Source organism: Festucalex cinctus, chromosome 1 (genome assembly GCF_051991245.1).
Source record: "Festucalex cinctus isolate MCC-2025b chromosome 1, RoL_Fcin_1.0, whole genome shotgun sequence".
Taxonomy (NCBI): domain Eukaryota; kingdom Metazoa; phylum Chordata; class Actinopteri; order Syngnathiformes; family Syngnathidae; genus Festucalex; species Festucalex cinctus.
The window spans coordinates 42,063,536-42,087,999 of NC_135411.1; the positions used below are offsets into that span (position 1 = coordinate 42,063,536).

At 42.4% G+C, this 24,464-nt stretch overlaps 2 protein-coding genes across 5 annotated transcripts in view; both read right to left on the minus strand.

Annotated features, from left to right (window-relative positions):
• The window catches only part of c1h5orf22 (chromosome 1 C5orf22 homolog), a 9,860-nt gene extending 1,563 nt beyond the window's left edge, over positions 1–8,297 (minus strand). The window contains exons 1-7 of the mRNA XM_077535748.1: positions 8,059–8,297; positions 7,056–7,201; positions 6,806–6,955; positions 6,551–6,681; positions 3,739–4,070; positions 2,668–2,730; positions 377–498 (exon numbers count right to left, since the gene is read on the minus strand). Coding sequence (XP_077391874.1) covers positions 377–498; positions 2,668–2,730; positions 3,739–4,070; positions 6,551–6,681; positions 6,806–6,955; positions 7,056–7,201; positions 8,059–8,127 — 1,013 coding nt within the window. The 5' untranslated portion in view covers positions 8,128–8,297. The remainder of the gene's footprint in view (positions 1–376; positions 499–2,667; positions 2,731–3,738; positions 4,071–6,550; positions 6,682–6,805; positions 6,956–7,055; positions 7,202–8,058) is intronic.
• A 637-nt stretch (positions 8,298–8,934) lies between these two features.
• On the minus strand, positions 8,935–20,329 carry LOC144029704 (cadherin-6-like). 4 transcript variants are annotated; one of them, XM_077535746.1, is made up of 12 exons: positions 20,250–20,329; positions 18,622–18,764; positions 17,645–17,939; positions 17,434–17,553; positions 17,140–17,313; positions 14,049–14,236; positions 13,556–13,806; positions 13,348–13,484; positions 13,089–13,210; positions 12,769–12,886; positions 11,597–11,848; positions 8,935–10,250 (listed from the first exon to the last, which is right to left on the minus strand). In XM_077535746.1, the coding sequence occupies exons 1-12, from the start codon at positions 20,275–20,277 to the stop codon at positions 9,682–9,684; spliced, it is 2,397 nt and encodes a 798-aa protein (XP_077391872.1). In that variant the 5' UTR covers positions 20,278–20,329; the 3' UTR covers positions 8,935–9,681. The 4 variants fall into 4 exon arrangements, with proteins under 4 accessions (XP_077391872.1, XP_077391871.1, XP_077391870.1 ...); XM_077535745.1 differs by having other exon boundaries at positions 18,622–18,870; XM_077535744.1 differs by lacking the exon at positions 20,250–20,329 and adding an exon at positions 19,618–19,668 and having other exon boundaries at positions 18,622–18,870.
• Positions 20,330–24,464: the final 4,135 nt, after the last annotated feature.

Consider the following 24,464-nt stretch of genomic DNA (forward strand, 5'->3'; position numbering starts at 1 on the left):
TGGATGGATGTTGATTGCACTGTGGTGCAAAGTGTCCACATTACGGGTATATTGACATGTCGAATGCACATGTGTACAAAACTCTTGGTACCAGCTATTGATGTTTCATTTTAAATGTCATTATATCGGTTCCTGATTTTCGACATACCATTACACACCTAGCAATTTCACTTATGCTTTCACAACTAAACTAGCTCCTGGGGGTAACCTTAACTGCAAAGTGGTGCACAATGAAAACATTTGCCTCCCTGAACTATCATGAAATGTGTTAACTGGCTTTTGATCGACACGAGATCTGAGGGGGGGAAAGTCCGAACTATCAAAACTCAAGAAAGAGATAACATTTGGTCAATGTTGAGAAAAACAGCCTCCTCACCCAAGTTTGCCGACCCAATGTGAAACAACCGCTTCTCGATCATCCTCTAGCAGATCAGCGAATGCTGCTTCTAAATCCTCTAACTGACGTATACGATGATCCACACACTCATCAAGCTCCTCCTGGACATGTGGACAAAAACATATTAATAACTTTAACCGGAAGAACATACACATTTTAAATACATTTAATCTCCTAGCAGGTAAATAAGAATTTCTTCTTTCAGAATACAATTTATTCCTTCTCATTGAGAACTTAATTTTTGGATGATTTGTGCAAGACAACATTATCAGAGTGGATGTTTTTCAGACAGCTTTCCACACACAGCATAATTTTTCTTGCAAACAGTGCATCGCCATGGCAACAACTTGCAACTAAATGAAACGTCTTAAGCTGAAACGCCCAAAGCTTGAATACGTTCGAAAATTTGTAGGTTTGTTAAAATATGACCTCTATAAAAGACCCCCTCCACCCCTCCAGAAAAAAAAGTTACATCAAAATTACTGACTTCCTGTTATGTGTGACTCTAAATACTTATTTTGAAGGTCGTGAGCTGTTACATCCTCTCAATTTCTGTAGATCTAAATGAAATGACTGACGACTAAGCCATTTTTAAGAAAGTATACAATCAACTTGTAAAATATAAGCTTTTGCCAGGCCTGATGTGTGTGCAACGTTTCACGAATTTTCACCCAATTTTACACACTCCAAAACAACATCATTTTTCTTTGCAAACAGTGCATTGCCATGACAACAATCTGCAGCGAAATAAAATATTATTTAGGCTTTGAAACAGGAACGCACTGTATCAGGGCACAGCTTCAACATCATCGTCATCATCATTATCAATGGCTTGGCTGGTCAGTACACAATTTCTAATTTTATTTACACAATATTGTTTGTATTACAGTGTGATCTTGCTCATTTTTGAATGTGTTGCATTGATTTAAAAGACCTTGAACTATAGAAAGTAGCGTTGTTCCGATACCCATACTGGTATCGGCAGAAGCGCCGATACTGCATTAAAACAGTGGTATCGTATCAGTGAGTATCGGTACCCACAAGTAACATGCAGATACCATTAATTCCAACGCTAATATAGGAATTGGATGCAGCATCTTGTGTCTTGCTCGTGCACGACATTCACTGATATGTGACGTGTTCACTGCATGCCGATCTAAGGCCTGGTTCACACGGCAAGATTTTGAAATTGTCGGCCGATTTCCAATCTTTGACAGACTCCACACATGAAGAGAAAAAAAATCACGGGAGTTCCAGTTTTGAACGTACCGTGCGTGGTGTGCGGCCACACTGCACAATCAATACACCCCACACGAGCCGAATTCATTCAAGAATGTGACGGGAAGTCTCGCAAAACCTCTCGAGATTAAACGTGGCTTCCGAGTCAACATGAGTCAATCCTGGTTTTCAGCCGAAAATTTAAAAAGGTCTAAAAAGAAAAGGTGTTGTTTAAAGGAGCGTAAATGGGCACTGGCGAGACATCGCTTGCCCTCGGCTCGGTGCTGGCGGCGCGGATTGGCGTCCCATCCGAAGACCACGTTTATTTGTGGAGAATGTGTGTGTATGTATATAACAAAATATATATATACAAATAATTAAAAAAATAAAATAAAAAGAGTGTAATAGCGCGAGCACGGACTTTCTGCTGCGTCATGACTGTTTTGATTTTGGATTCCCCACCAGCTTCCTCGCCGGCTCGCTTTCTGATTGGCTACACGTCATCAATCAATCGGCTGCGCGGAGCGAAGTCGGGCCAAAACAATCTAACATGTTGGATATTCCCGATTTCAAGTCGGGGTTCCTTCCGAGCGCCGATATCGGGAGGCGCCGTGTGTGGTAACAACACACACGGCGCCATCTGTTAAGATTATCGTTTGTCGGGATGGGAAATTCGGGGCTAAAATCGGGCCAATTCTCCTGCCGTGTGAACCAGGCTTAAGATATCCTATTGGCCCTTGAATGCTCTGAACCAATGGCAGGACAGCTTTTTCATGTTGAGGAAAAAAAACCTTAGGTATGGTATCGGTATCGGCCAAGACTGCAAAGCTGGGTATTGGAATCGGCATCAGGGCCCAAAAAACGCTATCGGAACAACACTAATAGAAAGTAGCATAAAGACTAACATGCCTAGTCTGCATTTCTATTTTACAGATTTGAGGAAAAGCAGTTCAGATAATGTATGGATGGAGATTTTACTTATTGCTGGGGTGTTGTAGACTAGAACATAACCCCCGTGATGGAGAGGTATTCACTGTATACATAAGTCTTACCTCATTAGCATGAGGGACAGGCCCTGTGAAGCTGTAGAGTTCCTGGAGGATGGCATACTCCTCCTTGAAATAGAGACAATGAATTAATTGACCATGTTGCATAGTAAATAAAAATGAAATTCACATTAACACGAGCAATTTACAAGTAAATCCCAGTTCCATTAGGCAGTTGGTATGATGGGAACAATAAGAGACCTAAAATGTTTTATATATTTGTTCAATTGTATTTTCAATAAAATGTTAATGAAAGTTATGTGTATATGGAAAATCTGTAAATGCTGAAGCAATATCGGCTTAACCAGTATAGTATAATACTGTTCCTCCTGGAAGACGATCAAAAATTCACAAATGCTGCTTCAGATATCCAAATACTGTATTCAAAGTAAGGACTGCTGATTCTTTCAAGAACAGTTTCTCATTCGAAAATCATATATTCTTGACAAAAATGTCCTATTAAAGGGTACATACATGGACAAAATTGTTGACACCCTCTGTTAATGAACAAAAAAAATAATCAAGTAAAGATAAATAATAACAATATTAAGAAATAATGTTGTGAAAATTAACCAATGAAAATCAGAAATTGCTTTTGAATTGTGGTTCAAAAGAAGTATCTTTTAAAAATAAACTCATGAAACAGGCCTGGGGAAAAATGATGATGGTACGCCTAGAAAACACTGAAAATAATTTGACTAATAATAATAATAATAATTTGAATAGGAAAATGTCCAACCAAGGTCCATTATGGCAAGTGGGGAATTTAAATGATTTTTGTATTGTTTGATTCAATATGCCTTAAGCATAAACTCAACAGAAATGCTATTGCGTCTTAATATGACACTGTATTTGAATTATTATTCAATGCCATTTATAATTTTATTTGCGACAGTCTAACCACTGACTGATTTCAAATTCAATTTAAAACAAGCCAAACAAATTATGTATATATTTAAGTGTAGGGAAATTGTTCTCAAAACTTTCAGAAAAACAATCACACCTCAGAGTAGGCCAGAACAAATCTACTTCTAACAAATGCACAAATACAAAATGGAAATAAGAAGCCATCAGTACCTCAGTATATAACTCCTTGAATGGATTCTTACAGGAAAAGAAATCCAAATCAATATCCAGGATGTATGGCTCCGTCTGACTTAGAAAAGTTGATATCCTCTTAACAACATAACTTCTGGATCCTTCCTCATCTGCAGCGTCGTAATCCCCTTTTAAACTGCAGCTCAGGTCTTCTTGTCTGCCATTTTTACTAACAGAGCTGACCACTGCAATTTGTGGCACATCAGTTTGTGAAAGCGAGTGAGAGCAACTGGCCTCCCCAACTTGTGAACATTCTCTTCTGGGTTTTTTGGCAAGCCATGTCTCAGAGTCTTCCTCAGACGTTTTCATTTCTGTAGTATTTGGGGTTTTTTTTGGGGTGGGGGGGAGGCAAAGAAAAGCATTTGGGCAATGTACCACTAAACTAGCACAATAAAAGATAGCATCTTCAGGATTTTTCCTGGCTCAAATTGAGGCAGAGGTGTTATCACTCTGACTATGATGTAGAGGTGTGCAAAATTTCCGATTCTTAGATTATTCACGATTCGGCCGTGGAACAATCGAGAACGATTCACAAACGTCCAAATTCCGATTATATAAATATGCCAAGGGAACCGAAACTAAAAGTGAACCGGAGCGAAAAGTACGCGGAACTGAAACGCAGTAGCGCGCGCGGTCTTCGGGACGCTTAATGGGACGGACCGAGAGTACACATCCACAACTCACGCCTCGAGATTCAAAACAAAAACAAGCATGGCTGAGCTGACCAACCCACCTCTTCGTGAGATCAGACCTGCTCCGAAAAGGCAAACAACTTCAGGCGGAAGTATCAGCTAGCTGGCTGCAATGCGTCGGTTAGCGTTCTACAGGGCACCGCGCAGTGATACGAACGAACGAACAGAAAAGTAGTGGCTGGCGGTAATGGCGTCTGATTTTATTCAGAAAAGAGTATTGTGGTGGAAATGTATCACGCTTTTGAAAACAAAAAGTTTTTAGAAGAAAAACGCTTTATTTCCGAGACCCCAGCCAGCTTGCTGGACTATTTTCTTTTTTATTTTCTTCTCGTCCAACGTCGAACCAGAACTGGTGTCACCGAACGCTGTCAGAAAGAAGTCAGTGCTGATCGCACACACGGGAGGTGAGGATCAAATCGAGATTCATGTTAAAAAAGCCGAACGATCCCATTAATGTTTACACGTTCATGTTTACACAAGTTAAAAAGCAGAAAAGCACTTGAGTTTTTTTTTTTTTTTTTGTACCTCTGAGAAACTTTAATGTTTACATGTTCATCTTTACACAACTTAAAAAGCAGGAAAGCACTTTTTTTTTTTTTAGGCATTTGTATTGAAGTAGTAGTTCACATTGTCTTTCATTTATATCTCAGTGCACTTTTGAGTGGATAAAAATAATATATTTTTGCTCAGTGCTATGTTTTATTCTGTTGAAGACTGAATATACTTAAAAGCTGTTGTTACAGAATGAGGACTTGAGTATTTTATTTACTGTTTTGAACTGTTAACTTGATACTGAAATAGTAGTTTATGTAGGCCTGAGAGGACTTTTGTACTATTTTTGTAACTAATGTACGAAACATTAAAAGCACCAAAATACATTGTTTTTTTTCTGCTGCCTGGGGGGGAAATCAATAATCGTTTTATAATCGAATCGTAGCCTCTGAATCGTAATCGCAATCGAATCGTGAGGTGCCCCAAGATTCCCACCTCTACTATGATGGGTGACTACCGATACCAGGTTTTAAGGTATCCGTACTCATGGCGGTGACGATACCATTATGTGCCGCCCTCTTGCAGCCATTTTACAATCATGAACGAGAAATTATATGAATACAAAGTTGCCATTTTTAACTACAATCGTTAAAAAATTATCCACTAGTACATATTCAATTGTAAATATAGTTCAGCGTTGTTGTAAAACACTACCAACCAGGAAATGGGCGTGCTCAAAGGTTGCTCCCTATTTCTTCTTCGGTACATTAAAGTTTTTTTGTTTTTTTAACAAAAAAAAAACAAACAAAAAAAGAGGAAAGCCCTTTCTTCTTCAATTGTTACTTCAGGTCTGTCCGGTGCAATGCTGTTGATATAGCGCCTCCATAATGGCGCAACACTGCAACTGCAGTTAAAATGTGTTCCTGCCGAGCTCAATCAGCACAGCTGGAGTGCTGTGTTGAGCGATAACAGTGGCTCAGGCTGGAGGTGGGGAGCAAATTAGGTGGAGGTGGCCGCCTCTGAATTTTGTACACAGGAAAAACCCTGATCTTTGATGGGGGGTTTTTAAGCCAATGATACAATAACATTAGAGCAGAATATTTCAAGTACATTCTTTTTAAGAGGTACACACGCACTCATGAAAAAGGCAAAACACTATCACATCCATTTTATTTTATCAAATGATAAGTTGAGATCGTAATTTTCGTGACAGGCCGACCTGCACCTAAGATCTCATCATCACTGGGGACTTTAATCACTGCTCTTTGGACTCTGTACTGTCCACTCTTTACCACACCACTGCACAAAAAGGGTCAATAACACATTGGACTTGCAGCTTGCAATCACCAGAGATGCATGGACTGCTTCACCCTTGCTCCCAATTATCAGATCACTATCATTTGCTGTTAACACCTGAGTTTGTTACTGCAGTTCAAAGGGTTCATGTAACCTCAAGGGTCGTTAGAAAGTCAAGTTAGGAGACCAATGAGGTGCTGCAGGGTTACTTTGTGCACAGACTGGGACATGCTCTGTGATTAACATGCGGACAACATTGATGACCTCATGAGGCACGTTTCTAGTGCAACCCACCTCTGCTGAATACATACCTGTGAAAGGCTGCTGACCACTGACAGGGTTGACTTTGATCACATTTAATATGAGAGATTTGGGGTTTTCAAGCTGTTCCTCTGGGACATACAAGCCATCACTGAGGAAGTAATGATCTTTACTTGTCACCCTGCCGGAAAGGGGAAAGTGAAAGATGGAAAGACAAATTAACTTTGATGTCAAATCAAGACACACACAGACAAAAAAAAAAAAAATCAAAATCAATTTTCAATCAGCTATCCTGTGCATAATACCTGATGGTGGTGGTGGATGAGTCTTTGCCAACAGTAATCTTGTGTTCCCCTTCCATGATTTGCTGCGACCAGTAGGGATGCAGCCATGCCACACCAGAGACGTGACCAGCATAAACCATGGGCATGATCCAATTTTCTATACTCAACTCACTGTGAAAAGATGAATGCTGTCAATCATTAATGGCATTAAGCCCGATATATCAGTCTCACTATCTCGTATGTGATATGCTGATCCTTGATAAAAACACACCTTAACAACTTATCCTTTTCAAAAACTGTATCAGCACACAAGTTGACAGGAATTAGCAGATCTGGATGGGAGTCTAAATGAACAAGCTTAATGTTCTTCATAGGTAGATGTCTTGACGCAATGGCACGATATATATGGCACACCACCTAGTGGAGACATGAACGTAAGCAGCTGACATTGCATTTAGTTGTTAAAATGTTTCAATTTTTTTGTTAATTCACTGAAAGCACACAGATAAATATACATATGTTACATATTTTTTCCTTTCCTTAAGTGGACTTGTAAGCACAACAGTTACACCTTTTGGTTTATTAACTTTGGGCATTAATACCATTCCAACAACACAGCAGTAAGAAAATACTTCTGAGCAGACCTCTAACAGGTACATATTCTTCTCTCTTTGCCTTATTTGCTGTGTTTTATTAGGTTCATATTACTTTACATGTGAACGTCAATATTGCTTTAAAAGAAGGCTTTCAGATTAGTGTCTGCTGAAAACGTCAATTTAATATTACTTTTTAAATTGTAGTGGCTTTTGTTTTGCTGAGATGCACCCACTGATTCACATTGTGCCTGGAATTACTGAATTCAGAAAAAAAACAACAACATTATTGTATGTTTCCTATTTGTACAATTCTAATGATATAAGTCTTGTAAAAAGGGGACAATAAAGAAGGTTATGGAATTTTTAAACTCGGATTCAACACAAGTAGTCACTCACACCTCAAATAAATTGGTACATTTTCACCAGCCCTATATTTCTTAATATTTGTCACCGGACAATGACACTTACATCATTAGAATTGTCTGTAAAAGTTATGTAAGATAACATTGGTATAAGTAACCTTTTATTTTCATTTCAAAGATGTACACAAATACCTATTCATAAGCAAACAACCGACCTGTCTTTTGTAAAAACTGCAATAGTTTAACATAAAAATGGCACGTCTTATTGTCTGGGTACTACAGTAGTGCAAATTACATTTCTGAAGCACAGACTTACATCGTGGTGGTCCTCCACGATCCACACCGGCAGGTGCTTATAGACTCGCAATGGCTGAATAAAACTCATTATAAAATAGCGCACCCGAGCTCTAAACCATGCAAAACAAAAAATACGGGATATAGACTCTTATCAAACCCATTAGTAACCCAAAATAACACATAAAGCGTTTACAGTACGGATAACAAAGTAGCTCTTGCGCTTTATCTTCTTCCTGTTTGGCTGGTGGCAACTGTTTTTGGTACATTACCGCCACCTACTGTGATGGAGTGTATGTCAGCGTTATGTACAGAAGGCTAGGGAGCAAAACCTAAAACTGAATTGTTTGATTTGTCAGTTTACTGACTGTCCTCCAATAACAATCAGTCTTTGATTTGCCACGTCATGTTTGGATGCTGCTTTTTTTTTGTGTAACTCTGTGAATTTGCCCAGTAGGCCTATCATTTTTATTTTTTATTCAAAATTTTTACATCAAGCGGAAATTATCCTCCAGATGTATGCTTTGATGTATACTTTGTGTTGCCCACCTCACACGAACATATGCATGCGGGCATTGAGAGATTCAGATAGAAAGAGGGACTTGCAAAGAGCGCTGCACCACTTGAGCTGGGTTGGTAGAGTGGGACGATGCTTTGCTCAAGGCCAAGGGCACCGCGACAGTTGCTAGCAAGCAGACTCCATCCATCCATGCATCCATCCATTACCACATATTTGGGGTCTGGTGGCGGGGGCAACAGCTTTAAGGGTAGTACTTCCCTGACTACCAAATAATTTCAGACCGAGCTACTGCCGTCCCATCATGAGCTGTTTATTTCTTAGGTACAAAGATAATTTCACTCAGGATTACATTAATTGGAGATGGTTTTGACTCATTTTCCAAAGTTTTTTTTTTAATGCTTCTCTGTAGACAAAAACTTCCATAATCCCAATAATGACACTATTAAAATTGTGTATTGAAATTGATGCATTTTTAAAGCATGCCTGCACGAAAGTCTGACCTGACACGTCATTATATTTGTGCCCATTTAGCGTTGTTCCCTCGACCATGTTTACAACAGAAATAATCAAAAAGGATCAGATACTGCCGCCAGAATAAACGAGCTTGCCACTAGATGACGCCATACACCAAGGAATGTACATTAGGCCTACTATATATCAAATGGTAACACCGCCTGTGACCCCGTCTAATACCAGCACACTAGTTAATTGCTACTTCTTAAATCCAAAACTTTGCATTCTAGCATCAGAAGCATCAAGCAAGACTATCTAATTTACAAACCTTAAATAAGGCACAGTTTTATTCACAGTTGTTTGATAGTTTGCTAACAGACGTATTGTGACACCGAAAAGGCACTTGAAAATGTAAACATGTTTCTGATTCATCAGAAATCTGAAGTATGCGTTTGTTCGTACTATACGGTGCAGTCCGCCATGCTACTCCAAGCAGAACATTCACAAAACCTCCGGTGTACACTTGAACAGAGTGGATTTAGAATTAACAAGCATACATGGAAAATTAACTTTGTACAAGCAAAATAAATGCTTGCTTAAAAATTGCAACGGATGGCCAGGGAGAAATGCAAGATAGATGCATGTGCCACAGTAGAAATATGAGTAGTAAGATCATGCTATTGTAGAAATGTAGGAGGATGTAACATCCTCACTCTGATACAATTCAGCTAATTTCTTGAACCTGGGCCCCCAATCACTAAGGTAGTAGTAGTCTTGCTCAGCTTCAGATAATGCAGAGCCCAGTGAACTCAACGACCCGGCAACTGAACCTGCTCCCTCGTAGGCATAAGTGGCCAGTGAGTCATATGGTGGTGCAGTCGGAGTGTGGTCATTCTCTTGAACTCTTTCATTGATGAATTTGCATATGCTCTTATTATCATGTGAAAGCAAGCCGACAGGCGGCAATACGGGATAGAAGCCATCAGGAGCATGTTGACAGTGCATCGGGGAGCTCAGCATGTCCGAGGGTATGATGTCACGCCTCTGTTGAGCACAGTCCTCCATAACAGCGGTGGGAGCTTCTTGGTAACGCAGTGCTGCAATGTCAAAGGCCTGAGTGTCCTCTTCACCTCCGCCCTCGTCATTGTAGCTCACCACATTGTCACGGAAAGGTTCCTTGGACACAATCAAAGGCTCCTTTTTCCTTTGACGTGTTAATTTTATGTACAGAACCATAATCACTGAAAGAAATGATGCAGAGATCACATTTGACGGCGAACAGTCACAATTTCAAAATCTCTTGAAGAATAACAGTGTTAATTAATAATATTAACTTTTAAACTTTTAGTGGAAAATTAACTCAGGAAATTACTGAGTTACTTGATAAATATGTTATTGTTGCTGTGAAAAATTGCCACTTGTCACTTTATTAATGAGATCATTTATCATGTTTTCATCAGACCAGTGAGATCGCACAATGGCATTTTTTTTTATTTTATTTTTTTTACTGTTTGTGACAAGTTCTGATGATTGGCTGAGCCTGAGTCAAATTTCATTGCAAGCTAACCAAAGGTAGCGTCAGGCAGTTGTTGACACAAACAATAGCAAGGGTGGTTGCACCAATGCACACACAAGTGAACACAATAGTGAGTTGTAAGGACTGAAATGATAAACAACATGAATGGTGAGCCTGGTTAAATCTACATGTGAAGCAGTCTTCTTGAACTGGAAGTACAGGCATGACCTTTTTTTTCTGTGCACAAAATTCAACGAAAATGCGTGGATGAAAAAAATGCAATGTGCATTATATCATGGAGAGAAGCGCCTCCCCACATCGGTGTCAAGCAATTCAAACCGGACGTAGCACTTTAGAAACCGCTCCAAAGAGAACATCTCCGCAGCTAGTTAGCTTAGCTTTAGCATTTCACTGATCCCCGCTGGTGTGGAGGGTTTATTTTGTACGACACCAATAAACTTTTCAACGTTTTAGGAAAACAGCGGCAGGGACACTCGTCTTCTTCCAAAAGAAAAAAAAAAAAGTTTGAGTCAGTCTTCTGCTGTCTTTAGTAGTCAGAATTAGGAGAAATGGTGGGTTGCCGTTTCTCACAAAACCGAGAGAAACCAAACTTTACTTTGACAACACACAATGTGAATTTGACGTACAAATTCTTTAAGTTTGTTTACCAAGTAGTAATGTCTACTTCTAGTTAAAGGATGCTGTGTTGGCTGTTGATTTAACCGGGCTCGCCATTCTCTTTCCACAGCCCTCAGTCACAACTTATCAGTGCATGTCCATTTGTTTTGTGTGTTTGTGCAACCATCCTTGCTGCCAGTTTGTGTCAACAACGCACTGCCTAGTTTACTTCTGATTGGCTAACAACGAAATTCAACTTTACCTCAGCCAATCCTCACCATTATGTCGTTCTTTCATCCCTACTCATGAAGAATAGTAATAATAAATAAATAAATAAATAAATAAATAAATAAATAAATAAAGTGCGAGATCTCGCTGGTCTGATTCTGATGAAAACCACTCCGCTTAACATGTAACATAATTTGACAGACTTAATTGTGATCCTGCACTTACATAGCAGTATGATGACACACAGCAGGATGGCGATGAGCGCTCCAGCGCTTATCCCTGGAGAGCTTAGCTGAGCATTAGCGTTACACATCTTTATGTTGCCTTCATAATCACAGGTGCACACCCGCACAGTTACAGTTCCTGTGCTGCTCTGCATTGGGTAATCACCATCAGTGATCACTACGGGAACCAGGTGGACATTCTGCTGAAGGCGATCGTAGCTGGCCCTACGCGTCACAATGCTGCCAGTGTTATCTGAGTTTGGAAAATTCCATTAGATCATTCGTTACTTTGAACAAAATGACTCACAAATGTTCACAGGCAAAAGTGTATTTAAAAATAAGAACTCTCCAGTTTGGGACAGTAAATTTTTCACAGTGATTTATTTTAATCACACTATAAATCACTAAATGGTTTGGGTCCTGAATATATCCAAGAAATGCTGATTGAGTACAAACCCAGCAGGGCTCTGAGATCTACAGACTCGGGCCAACTAGTGGAACCCAGAGTTCGAAGCAAACATGGTGAAGCTGCATTTAGCTATTATGCTGCACACAGATGGAATAGGCTACCAACAGAAGTGAAGTCAGCCCCGAGTGTAAATGCTTTTAAATCCAGGTTAAAAAATTTGCCTTTTTCTTATACCTTTGATTAGGGACTTTTAAACAGCCTTAATTAAGTGTTTTTTTATTATTTTAAACTTCCTTATGTTAAATGTTTTAAACTTTGTTGAATAATGTTTTAAGATTGTTATTGTATGTTCTTTTTAGTAAATTTTGTAACCTATTTTCATTTATTTTTCTTCCTCTGAATGTTAACTACTGTTTCTTGATGCTTATGTGTTGTCTTTCCTTGTGTAAAGCACATTGAGTTGCCTTGTGTATGAAATGTGCTATACAAATAAACTTGCCTTGCCTAGTTCATTATAAAGTAAAAAAAAAAAAGAAAAAAAAAGAAAAAAGTTATAGTACTTGATTGTCACACCAACGTAAGTGGTGCAAAATTTGTTCTCCGCATTTGACCCATTCCCCAGTTACTTTCAAATGATGTTTTTGTTGATTTTTTTTCCCCCAACAACACAACAAATACATAACAGCAAAAGTGTCAAGGCTGATCAGCCCCAATCTAAACAAGGTTTTGGCCGCGATTATGAACATGTTTGGAAAAAAAAATACCTCCATTGTCTTGGACAGTGAAATTACTGTAGTTGCTTTCCTCTGGCACAAGACTGAAGAAAAAAATGTGCCCCATTGATGGCTCATCTGCATCGACGGCACTTATTATTTGAATGCGCTGTTGAAAACAACAATAAATATGAATAAACAATGATTAAGAGCGAAGTATGGATGATTTTGTCTATTTGACTTGTCTATTCATTGCTATTGGTTAAAGGGGGATGCACATTAGTTTTCACCATCCACTCTTCCATCCATGTTTATGTAAAGAACATTTTTGACTTGACTTCCCATTTAGTTAAGTGAGAATACGCATGTACCTGACCCTTCTTGGTCTTCTCACAAACAAAGCTCTCATACACTGTGGCAAATGTTGGAGCATTGTCATTCACATCCAGTAGCTTGATGTACACTGAAACAGGGCTTCTTTGCTGAGGATTATCTAAAATGAAAACACAAAATTGCATTCATTTCTACACCTTTACTTCAGAGTGCCTTCGTCGTGATGAGAATGTATTCTTTCAATAAAACTTGACTGTAAAAGCCTCCTGCCATACAATCATCACTGGAAAGACTTACAGATCTCAGTGGCGATAACTGAAATGTTATGCCAGGCGTTCTTCTCTCGATCCAGATTTTTCAGGAGAAATAAACTTCCATTTTCTGGATGGATATTGAACAGATGATCCATGTCTGTCCAGCGATCAATTGAGTACCTGTGAAAGTCAATGCAAAAAGATTCTAGAATGCCTCATGTAAGTCAAAATGGGACATGCTTTTGTCTTACTTGACTGGACTGTGTGCTGCATCGGGGTCCATGGCACTGACCAAGCCCATGACCATGCCCACTGCAGCATCCTCCTTAAGCTCCATTAGATAACTGCGTTTATCAAAAACTGGTGGCTCATCCATGTCCTCCACGGCAATCTGAATAGAGGCCATGTCTCTGGAGCTTGAGAATGTGAAGCGAGGGTCTTCCTGGGTGTTTTGGACCTGGACCTCGATTGTGTAGGACTGTTTGCTCTCATAATCCAAAGTCTGTAGACATAATACAAAAGGTAAATGCTACTTTGTTTATATTTTGCCAAAATTAAACAGTGGTAATTCCTTAATTTTTGTCAGGGTTTTGCATGGCTCGAATTTTCTTACTCTATTTTTACTGTGTTTTATACTTGAGTGTTGCATCAAGCTGCAAAGGGACTTCATTTCGAAACTGGCATATTTACAGGTATCAAATCATAAATTTTCACTGTGCTTTTTAAATTAAATACATTTCTTACCTTGCTGACAGTTATAACACCCTCCTGGGTCTCTTTATTGGTGAATATATCAAACATGTCCATGGCATCTCCACTAATGATTGTGAAATGCATCTCTGCATTTGGTCCGATGTCTCTGTCTGTGGCTTTAATCCTCCCAACTTCAGTACCAGGTGTGGACAATTCAGGAATTCGGAACTGGTAGATACCTTAAAACACAAACAAAAACAAATTTACACTTACACAGCAAATTGGTCAATGTTAAATGTTCAGTGTTCTATCAAATATGCAGTAAGCAGTGTTATGTATTTATTTATTTATTTATTAGACCTCAGTATTATTCATTCGGCAGCCTTCCCAAGTCAACATGTCATCATCATCGCTCTCTTTTGTTTGTGTCTGTGTATGTGTGTGTGGGTGTGTGCGTGCGTGGGTGCGTGCGTGTGAGTTTGCACTCTTTAATTCACCTGAAACCTGAAAACCTTCACCTTAAATACTTCAGAGTTCCACCAGAATTGTGAAGTTGTGAGGAGACCAGAGGAAGGATAAAAGGAAGGAAAGATGAAGAAGCAAAGTGAAATCCAACACCAGCCAGCCATCGCCCTCCACCCACAGTTGCAAATCCAGAATCTTTCACCAACCCCAGATACATCTGAATTCAAACAGGATTAGGGAGACAACAAGAGACCAGAGGAAGGACTAAAGCAAGGATAGATGAAGCAGAATGAGATCAGTGGGAGATGCAAATTCTTTTTGCATTTCAGTAGCTGCTGATGTGGTGGATCTGGCATGCATGAGAACCTCCACCAAAGAGGGGAGCCGTCGACCTTGGCCCAACAACGCAAGCACAGCCCCCAAGGGTCCCCCAGGCTATTGTAGCACCAGAGCAGCACCCAAGCATTGAAATAAAATATTAAGGCTTAATATTCCATTAATACAGTATAGGGGTGTGAATTGCCTAGTACCTGACGATTCGATTCGTATCACGATTCACAGGTCACGATTCGATTCGATACCGATTAATCCCGATACGAATTTATGAGTCGATTGTTGCGATTTTTTTTCATTCAAATTTAGAAAATACTAATCAGTAAGCTTGTAGAGTGTAAGATTTATATGAAAATGTATTATTTATTTATCTGAAATTTCAGTCTTATAGAGGTTGTAATCTGTTTCATGTTTGAACAGCATTAAAATAAAATATTAAGGCTTAATGTTCCGTTCATATAACATTCTTCCATGCTCAAGGTGTGAATCCTAACCCGAAGTCAGACGTTTTGTTGAATATTTTTCCATTAAAAATGGAAGTTTAAAAATGGATTCACACACACAAAAAAACAAACAAAAGGCAATGATGATAAGACGTTGAATCGGTAAGACTACCGAATGAACAATTCTGAGCTCTTTAAAAATAAAAAATAAAAAATAAAAAAAAAATAAAAAACGATTTTTTTTTATTGAATCGATTCGAGAATCGCGCGATGTAGTATCGCGATATATCGCCGAATCGATTTTTTTTAACACCCCTAATACAGTATAACATTCTTCCATGCTTAAATTGTAAACCGTAACCCTAAGAAAGACGTTTTGTTGAATATCTCCATCAACCATTGATATTTAACTCTTTGACTGCCAAAGACGTTTCATGATGATTAGTAAAATTCCAATGAATGGAATGCGATCTTTCATTGAGTAGCCACATTGTATATGTAGTAAAGGCAAACAATATTCTTTTTGCCTTGAAAGATGAGTTAAAATGCTCAAAACCGGCTGGCAGTGTGGATTTTTTTGTTTTGTTTTTATAACGCCTGGCAGTCAAAGAGATAAACATCGATTCGGCCGCATATTGAATCGATACGAGAATTGTGCACTGTAACATCTCGATATATCGCTGAATCGATTTTTTTTTAAACACCCCTACTAGTGTTTAAACACCAGATAAAGTGTAGTTTGGCAGAATTAAATGTTTAATACTGACACTAGTGTAGAGTACATTCAATTCGTGCTTGTCAAAGATAAAGCGTTAACTAATTAATTAATCATAAAAAGTTTTATTAATCATGTATTAACGCAGATTAATCACACTATTAATTTTGATTGGAGATGATCCTTTAGCTGACAGCGGATGGTTACGTTAAAGGTAGCATAGGTTGTGTTTGCGCAATAAACATAACTACATGCATGAAAGTAAAGCATTTAATATGTGTCTGCGTAAGACATCCAGAATATTTGTTCATGTCAAACTATTGGGGAATTTTTTTTCCATTTTAAATTATGCAAGTAGCTAACTGATTAAAAAATTGGAGGATGAGCGTTTGTAGTGAATAACATTTTTTGAAGACGCCCTCATAACATTAAATGTTGAAAAAATTAACACATAACAGGTGCTCTTTAAATTTGGCGGGCAAAAAATATTGATAAACAAAAGCCTTTTTAATTAAGAAATAAATAGTGATTGATCAAAATTCAAACGTGATTAATCTGATAAAAAGAAAAAAAGTAACCGTTCGGCAGCTCTACTTTCAAGTATATACTTTACCAGTGTAGATTTTTAACAGTACACAGTGTTGGAGTAACACTGATTAAGTGTGAAAAAAGTAACACTTTGAAAAGTGCCAGACTGACACTCATTTGTGTGGACCAAGGTTATTTTAGTTCACGAAAATGAAAAAAAGTAAAACTAAAATTTAAAAAACAATTTCGTTAAAGGGGCTGTCTGCCGGTTTCACTCAGGAAAATGCACTTTTTAAATACAGGATTTAAACAAATTAACTACTTTTCAATTTATAGATATGGGCTTTTCATAACGTGTGGGAGTGATTTTGTCCTAAACCCCCACACCCCCAGCCTGTATTTCGCCATTTTGTGTTTGTTTTGTAAACAGCGAGACGTTTCTGTAGAAAGACAGTGTTTACAACCCTCCATCCAATCGCAGAGCGGGGGTGTGGCGTGTCGCAAACGGGGCCGGGCGAACGTGTCAGCTGCGTGACGTCACTCCCGCGGCAATATGAAAGCACGCACTCACTCACTCACTCACTCACTCACTCACAGAAGCTTACATGTGTGAATGAGTGAGTGAAAAAAACAAATCAGTGGACGGTGATGTTCTTACTATGGATGAAGTGCGGTGGATTGTCATTGACATCAGTGAGGGTGATGTTAACTATGGTGGTCCCGGTGAGTCCTCCTCTATGTCCAGCCATGTCTTTGGCCTCTATCACGACTTGATAGTGCTCCCTCTGCTCACGGTCCATGTCACCCGGACCCAAAGCAGTCCTGATCACACCTAGACAAAAATGAAATCCAGCAATGTTTTCCATATTGATAGCTTGGTCTTTCATCTATAACAATTGACCTATTTTTTTTTTCTTTTTTCAGATTTTCTCCATCTACATCATGCTCTCACCTGTGTTTGGGTCAATAGAAAAGTATGGATGTCCTTGTTTGATACTGTACACCAGTTTAGCACTATTGCCATACATGTTGTCATCTGCATCTGTAGCTGTCACACTGATGACTGATGTACCTAAAAGACATTCAGAAGACACACATTAATATGACAAGAGAAGATTATTGGATATAATGCCAATTAATGCACAGGTAAAACCACTCCTTACCAATATCAGACCACTCAGGTACGCTGCCTCTATATAATTCCTTGCTGAACTGAGGCTCGTTATCATTAATATCATGGAGTTTGACAGTGAACTCTGTCTCTGGTTCCAACACTTTTCCAGTGATTTTGTTGACAACTGTCGCTCTAAGGATATAAAAAGCCTTCTCTTCCCGATCCAGGCGGCGCGTGGCATGCAGGTTGCCGTTATGCTCGTCAATGACAAAGATGGTGCCTGCCCCCTCACCAGAGAGAACATACCTGACAAGGCCATTTCCGCTGTCTCGGTCTGACCGGAGCTACAGTGCATGCAGAAATACAATCAGCAATTGTTTCAATAGTTCACTTTTACCGACTCAACCAGTTCAATCAATAAACTTGCATGAAATCTTGGATGAAATAAATCCACATTAAAGTAGGCTAAAGCAAAGTTTCCAAATAACACAAAATCTTTTTTTTTTTTCCATTGATTAAAAACTGTACATAAATTAAAGTCGTTCATTCGATTCAATGTGTCATTTCTGAGGTTGAGTGTTTTCTGTCATTTAAAAAAATCTTTCTCACACCTGCAAATGGATTGGAATGGCTGTATGTCTAAATTCAATAAAATTTTAGATTGCTAAATTTATTTCCAAATGAAGTCGTCCATCCATGTAAATTTACCTGAGGAGACACTTTTTACTTGCAACACTGGCTACATGCTATTTTGTAGCGAATCGAAAAAGAAATCTTCACAAACCCCTTGCAATATTTGTTTTACTCCTCCAGATGGTCCTTTTTGGTTTAAAGATGCATCGGACATTTAATCAGCATCCAGAGGAGCAAAAAAATATCACAAGTGGTTCATGAAGCTTCATTTCTCCATCACTACTATTTTGTTATCTAAGGGTCACTGTAGGATTTTTCCTCTACCTGTTCTAAAAATAACTCAATCAGTCAGTGTTAGTGGCTAGTGAAAATTGGATATGAAGAATTTTCTACCTTTCCAATGTACTGGTAGTCACTGCCTGTGTACTCCTCTTGCAGGAAAAACTGATTCCACAGCCAGCCTCGTTTGACCCTTTTATGCCGCTCTTTATCCGGGATGCCCATAGAAGCTTCGTTCTCTGCTGAGTCTGCTCTCACTCCATTCAAAGATAAAGCATCCCGATGAAGGCCAAGACTTAGCCATAGTAAGCCAATTAACGTACTTCTCATATTTGTTTCTATGTAGTTTAATTTTAGTTTTCACTGGAAAGAGAAAAAGAGAATAAGGGATTGATTTGTGAAAAATCAGAATGGATGAAAATTAAGATTAAACAATAAAACAATAAATAATTGTTTGTGCTCCTCTAATTTTGAGGTGTTTATTTTTTGTCTTTAACTCTAAACAAAGAATTGTTGAATCAATTTAAGATTAAACAGAGAATTGTTGACCAAATTAATAAAATTGCTTCAAGTGGTAACAGATGATTGAATTATGTTAAACCAAAGTGAATATATTAAGTTTTTAATGAACTCATAATTAATTAAACTTAATACGTTCCATTTGAACTAATTTAAGTAATTTAATAATATATTCATTCATTCAATTGTGTATTTCCACTTTTCCACTATTTTATTAAGTTGGTCAACAATTCTCTGTTTAATATTAAATTGGTTCAACAATTATTTTTAAAGTGTCAAGACATGAATTCACCTACATTTTAGCTCTACACTTTATTGATATGATGTGGCTGGTTGAAAGTTAGATGTGAGGCCTGTGTACAATATACACAAAATAGATAATGATTGAGTACTGTATTCAACTATTAAAAGGTTCAACACATTTTTTGGTTGTTTAATTAACACAAAATAGCAAAACAATGTACCGTTTTATTTTAATTTACAACAATAAAACATGGTATTTATATGAAATATGATACCAAACACCAATAATGATACCAAATATTCGATAAAATAAGTACCGGTAGTGGTATTTAGCTAGAAGCCACTTACCGAAACCAAACCACGAACAGTGGACCTCCGAAACACATGCGGCACTTTCACAGCTTTCCTCACATTAACACTCCCACACGTCATAGCTTCCCCAAATCCCTCACACCTCACTCCCACCACCGACATCAGCCCTCCCCTCACCCCGCCCCAGACCATGCAGGCCCACACAGACACACACACGCATGCACCCACTCAGAGGAGAGGTTGTTACAATTTATTATGTGGTGAATTTAAAGCAAAATTAAAAAATTAACTCATACTAAAAATATTTTAACTTTCGGGAAAAACCTTACCATAATCTATACAATTTAAACCCCATAATATGGTACAATCAAACTAATAGCCTACTTTCAGTCCGCAATTTATACTGAAAAGGGACTCATCATTTCTCAAAGAGGTTGGGCCTTAATTTGTACTATATTCTGCTTGTGGATGCTCCCAACCTTAAGTGGATGCCTCGTTGCCTAAGTGACATCTACGCAATCCTGGTGAAAACATGTGACTCGATGTGAGTCCATGACAACCTTGTAAAGTGGTCTGCAGGGCTGACAAATGTTACAGATGTAAACATTGTCCAAACAATTTAACTTTCGAGGCCAATGAGTGTACATTTAAAAAACAGTGTCTCTCACCTCCCAATGACCTCCAGATGATCTTCATACCCCCTTTGAGAATTTCAGCAAATTTATAACAGCAGAAATTATTTCACTTACTAAGAGATCAGACAAAAAAACAAGTGAAAAATCTGCATATAAAAATTGAGTCGCAGCAACTTTAACGGTGCACTTATTGTCATGACTGGGTCATGCAAGGGTTATGTTTGGGTCATGACCGTGAGGTCGGGTGTCTGTTTTGAACTGATGTGTCACGACGAGGAGAGGTAGGACCCAGACGCAGGATAAAGGTAGGCCACAAAGGCAACAGGTTTATTGCCGGTCAGCAGCTGTCTCCTCTCACACTGAGAGGAGAAAGGGGAATCAAAAAGTGGAGAACTAAAAACGCTCCACTGGGGAGGAAAAAACAGGCAAAAGGTATAGGGGACAACAAAAGGCGCTCCGCTAGGGAGGAAAAAGGCTCAAGGCAAAAGGGGTAACTAAAAGCGCTCCGCTGGGGAGGACAAGGCACAAAAACAAGGCAAGACAACAAGGCACCGGGAACAAGGACTCGAGGACTGTGGGATGCTTCCATGCACTGAGATGTGTGTGACACTTTGGCAACGGAGGGGAGAATGCAGGTGGCTTTATTTGTGGCTTGATTGGTGGCAGGTGGTGGTAATCATGGGCGGGGACCGGTAATTAGCAAGCTGCAGGAAGAGCAAGTGACCTGGGGTGAGAGGAGAGTTAGAACTTTCAAAATAAAACAGGAAACATGACTATAAAAATAAAAGCATGGGCCGTCACGCCGGTGGCGGCGTGACAGTACCCCCCCCTCAATGGCCGGCTCCTGACGGCCATCCGACACAAAGAGTCCAAAAACAAGGGCGGGCGGAAGGGGGCACGGAGGTGGGAACACGGCCCACCCATCCGTCCCAGACAAAAAGGCAGTTCAGGAGGGCGTCCTCGACGCCCGACAATAGAGTCCCAGCGGGGCCAATCAGGAGGGCGTCCTCGACGCCCGACGAGAGGTGAAGGCAGCCGCAGGGCTTGCGCCGCCGGGACTTTGGGCGGCGCCTGGCGAGGTTCTGGGACTTTGGGCGGCGCCTGGCGAGTTTCCGGGACTTTGGGCGGCGCCTGGCGAGGCTCCCGGACTTTGGGCGCCGGACTTTGGGCGGCGCCTGGCGAGGCTCAGGGACTTTGGGCGGCGCCTGGCGCGGCTCAGGGACTTTGGGCGGCGCCTGGCGAGGCTCAGGGACTTTGGGCGGCGCCTGGCGAGGCTCAGGGACTTTGGGCGGCGCCTGGCGAGGCTCAGGGACTTTGGGCGGCGCCTGGCGAGGCTCAGGGACTTTGGGCGGCGCCTGGCGAGGCTCAGGGACTTTGGGCGGCGCCTGGCGAGGCTCAGGGACTTTGGGCGGCGCCTGGCGAGGCTCAGGGACTTTGGGCGGCGCCTGGCGAGGCTCAGGGTCTTTGGGCGGCGCCTGGCGAGGCTCAGGGTCTTGAAGGCGCTGACGAGGTTCAGGGGCGAGAGGCGGCAGCAGACAAGGTTCAGGGGCGAGAGGCGGCAGCAGACAAGGTTCAGGGGCGAGAGGCCGCAACAGACAAGGTTCAGGGGCGAGAGGCCGCAGCAGACGAGGTTCAGGGGCGAGAGGCCGCAGCAGACAAGGTTCAGGGGCGAGAGGCTGCAGCAGGCGAGGTTCAGGGGCGAGAGGCTTCAGCAGGCGAGGTTCAAGGGCGAGAGGCTGCAGCAGGCGAGGTTCAGGGGCGAAAGGCTGCAGCAGGCGAGGTTCAGGGGCGAGAGGCTGCAGCAGGCGAGGTTCAGGGGCTTGAGGCTGCAGCAGACAAGGCTCGGGAACGAGAGGCCGCAGCAGACGAGGTTCAGGGGCGAGAGGCTGCAGCAGGCGAGGTCCAGGGGCGAGAGGCTGCAGCAGGCGAGGTTCAGGGGCGAGAGGCTGCATGTGGCTCACCAGTTCATGGACCTGGCTTGACAGCTCCTCCAGCTGCGAAATCACGGCTTGCTGAACCTTTTCCCGGTTGGCAAGCCGGACCTCCAGGCTCTGTAGCCTAGCCTCGACCTTTCCTGCTGGGTCCATGCTGGCCGAAGTGTACTGTCACGACGAGGAGAGGTAGGACCCAGACGCAGGATAAAGGTAGGCCACAAAGGCAACAGGTTTATTGCCGGTCAGCAGCTGTCTCCTCTCACACTGAGAGGAGAAAGGGGAATCAAAAAGTGGAGAACTAAAAACGCTCCACTGGGGAGGAAAAAACAGGCAAAAGGTATAGGGGACAACAAAAGGCGCTCCGCTAGGGAGGAAAAAGGCTCAAGGCAAAAGGGGTAACTAAAAGCGCTCCGCTGGGGAGGACAAGGCACAAAAACAAGGCAAGACAACAAGGCACCGGGAACAAGGACTCGAGGACTGTGGGATGCTTCCATGCACTGAGATGTGTGTGACACTTTGGCAACGGAGGGGAGAATGCAGGTGGCTTTATTTGTGGCTTGATTGGTGGCAGGTGGTGGTAATCATGGGCGGGGACCGGTAATTAGCAAGCTGCAGGAAGAGCAAGTGACCTGGGGTGAGAGGAGAGTTAGAACTTTCAAAATAAAACAGGAAACATGACTATAAAAATAAAAGCATGGGCCGTCACGCCGGTGGCGGCGTGACAGTACCCCCCCCTCAATGGCCGGCTCCTGACGGCCATCCGACACAAAGAGTCCAAAAACAAGGGCGGGCGGAAGGGGGCACGGAGGTGGGAACACGGCCCACCCATCCGTCCCAGACAAAAAGGCAGTTCAGGAGGGCGTCCTCGACGCCCGACAATAGAGTCCCAGCGGGGCCAATCAGGAGGGCGTCCTCGACGCCCGACGAGAGGTGAAGGCAGCCGCAGGGCTTGCGCCGCCGGGACTTTGGGCGGCGCCTGGCGAGGTTCTGGGACTTTGGGCGGCGCCTGGCGAGTTTCCGGGACTTTGGGCGGCGCCTGGCGAGGCTCCCGGACTTTGGGCGCCGGACTTTGGGCGGCGCCTGGCGAGGCTCAGGGACTTTGGGCGGCGCCTGGCGCGGCTCAGGGACTTTGGGCGGCGCCTGGCGAGGCTCAGGGACTTTGGGCGGCGCCTGGCGAGGCTCAGGGACTTTGGGCGGCGCCTGGCGAGGCTCAGGGACTTTGGGCGGCGCCTGGCGAGGCTCAGGGACTTTGGGCGGCGCCTGGCGAGGCTCAGGGACTTTGGGCGGCGCCTGGCGAGGCTCAGGGACTTTGGGCGGCGCCTGGCGAGGCTCAGGGTCTTTGGGCGGCGCCTGGCGAGGCTCAGGGTCTTGAAGGCGCTGACGAGGTTCAGGGGCGAGAGGCGGCAGCAGACAAGGTTCAGGGGCGAGAGGCGGCAGCAGACAAGGTTCAGGGGCGAGAGGCCGCAACAGACAAGGTTCAGGGGCGAGAGGCCGCAGCAGACGAGGTTCAGGGGCGAGAGGCCGCAGCAGACGAGGTTCGGGGGCGAGAGGCCGCAACAGACAAGGTTCAGGGGCGAGAGGCTGCAGCAGGCGAGGTTCAGGGGCGAGAGGCTTCAGCAGGCGAGGTTCAAGGGCGAGAGGCTGCAGCAGGCGAGGTTCAGGGGCGAAAGGCTGCAGCAGGCGAGGTTCAGGGGCGAGAGGCTGCAGCAGGCGAGGTTCAGGGGCTTGAGGCTGCAGCAGACAAGGCTCGGGAACGAGAGGCCGCAGCAGACGAGGTTCAGGGGCGAGAGGCTGCAGCAGGCGAGGTCCAGGGGCGAGAGGCTGCAGCAGGCGAGGTTCAGGGGCGAGAGGCTGCATGTGGCTCACCAGTTCATGGACCTGGCTTGACAGCTCCTCCAGCTGCGAAATCACGGCTTGCTGAACCTTTTCCCGGTTGGCAAGCCGGACCTCCAGGCTCTGTAGCCTAGCCTCGACCTTTCCTGCTGGGTCCATGCTGGCCGAAGTGTACTGTCACGACGAGGAGAGGTAGGACCCAGACGCAGGATAAAGGTAGGCCACAAAGGCAACAGGTTTATTGCCGGTCAGCAGCTGTCTCCTCTCACACTGAGAGGAGAAAGGGGAATCAAAAAGTGGAGAACTAAAAACGCTCCACTGGGGAGGAAAAAACAGGCAAAAGGTATAGGGGACAACAAAAGGCGCTCCGCTAGGGAGGAAAAAGGCTCAAGGCAAAAGGGGTAACTAAAAGCGCTCCGCTGGGGAGGACAAGGCACAAAAACAAGGCAAGACAACAAGGCACCGGGAACAAGGACTCGAG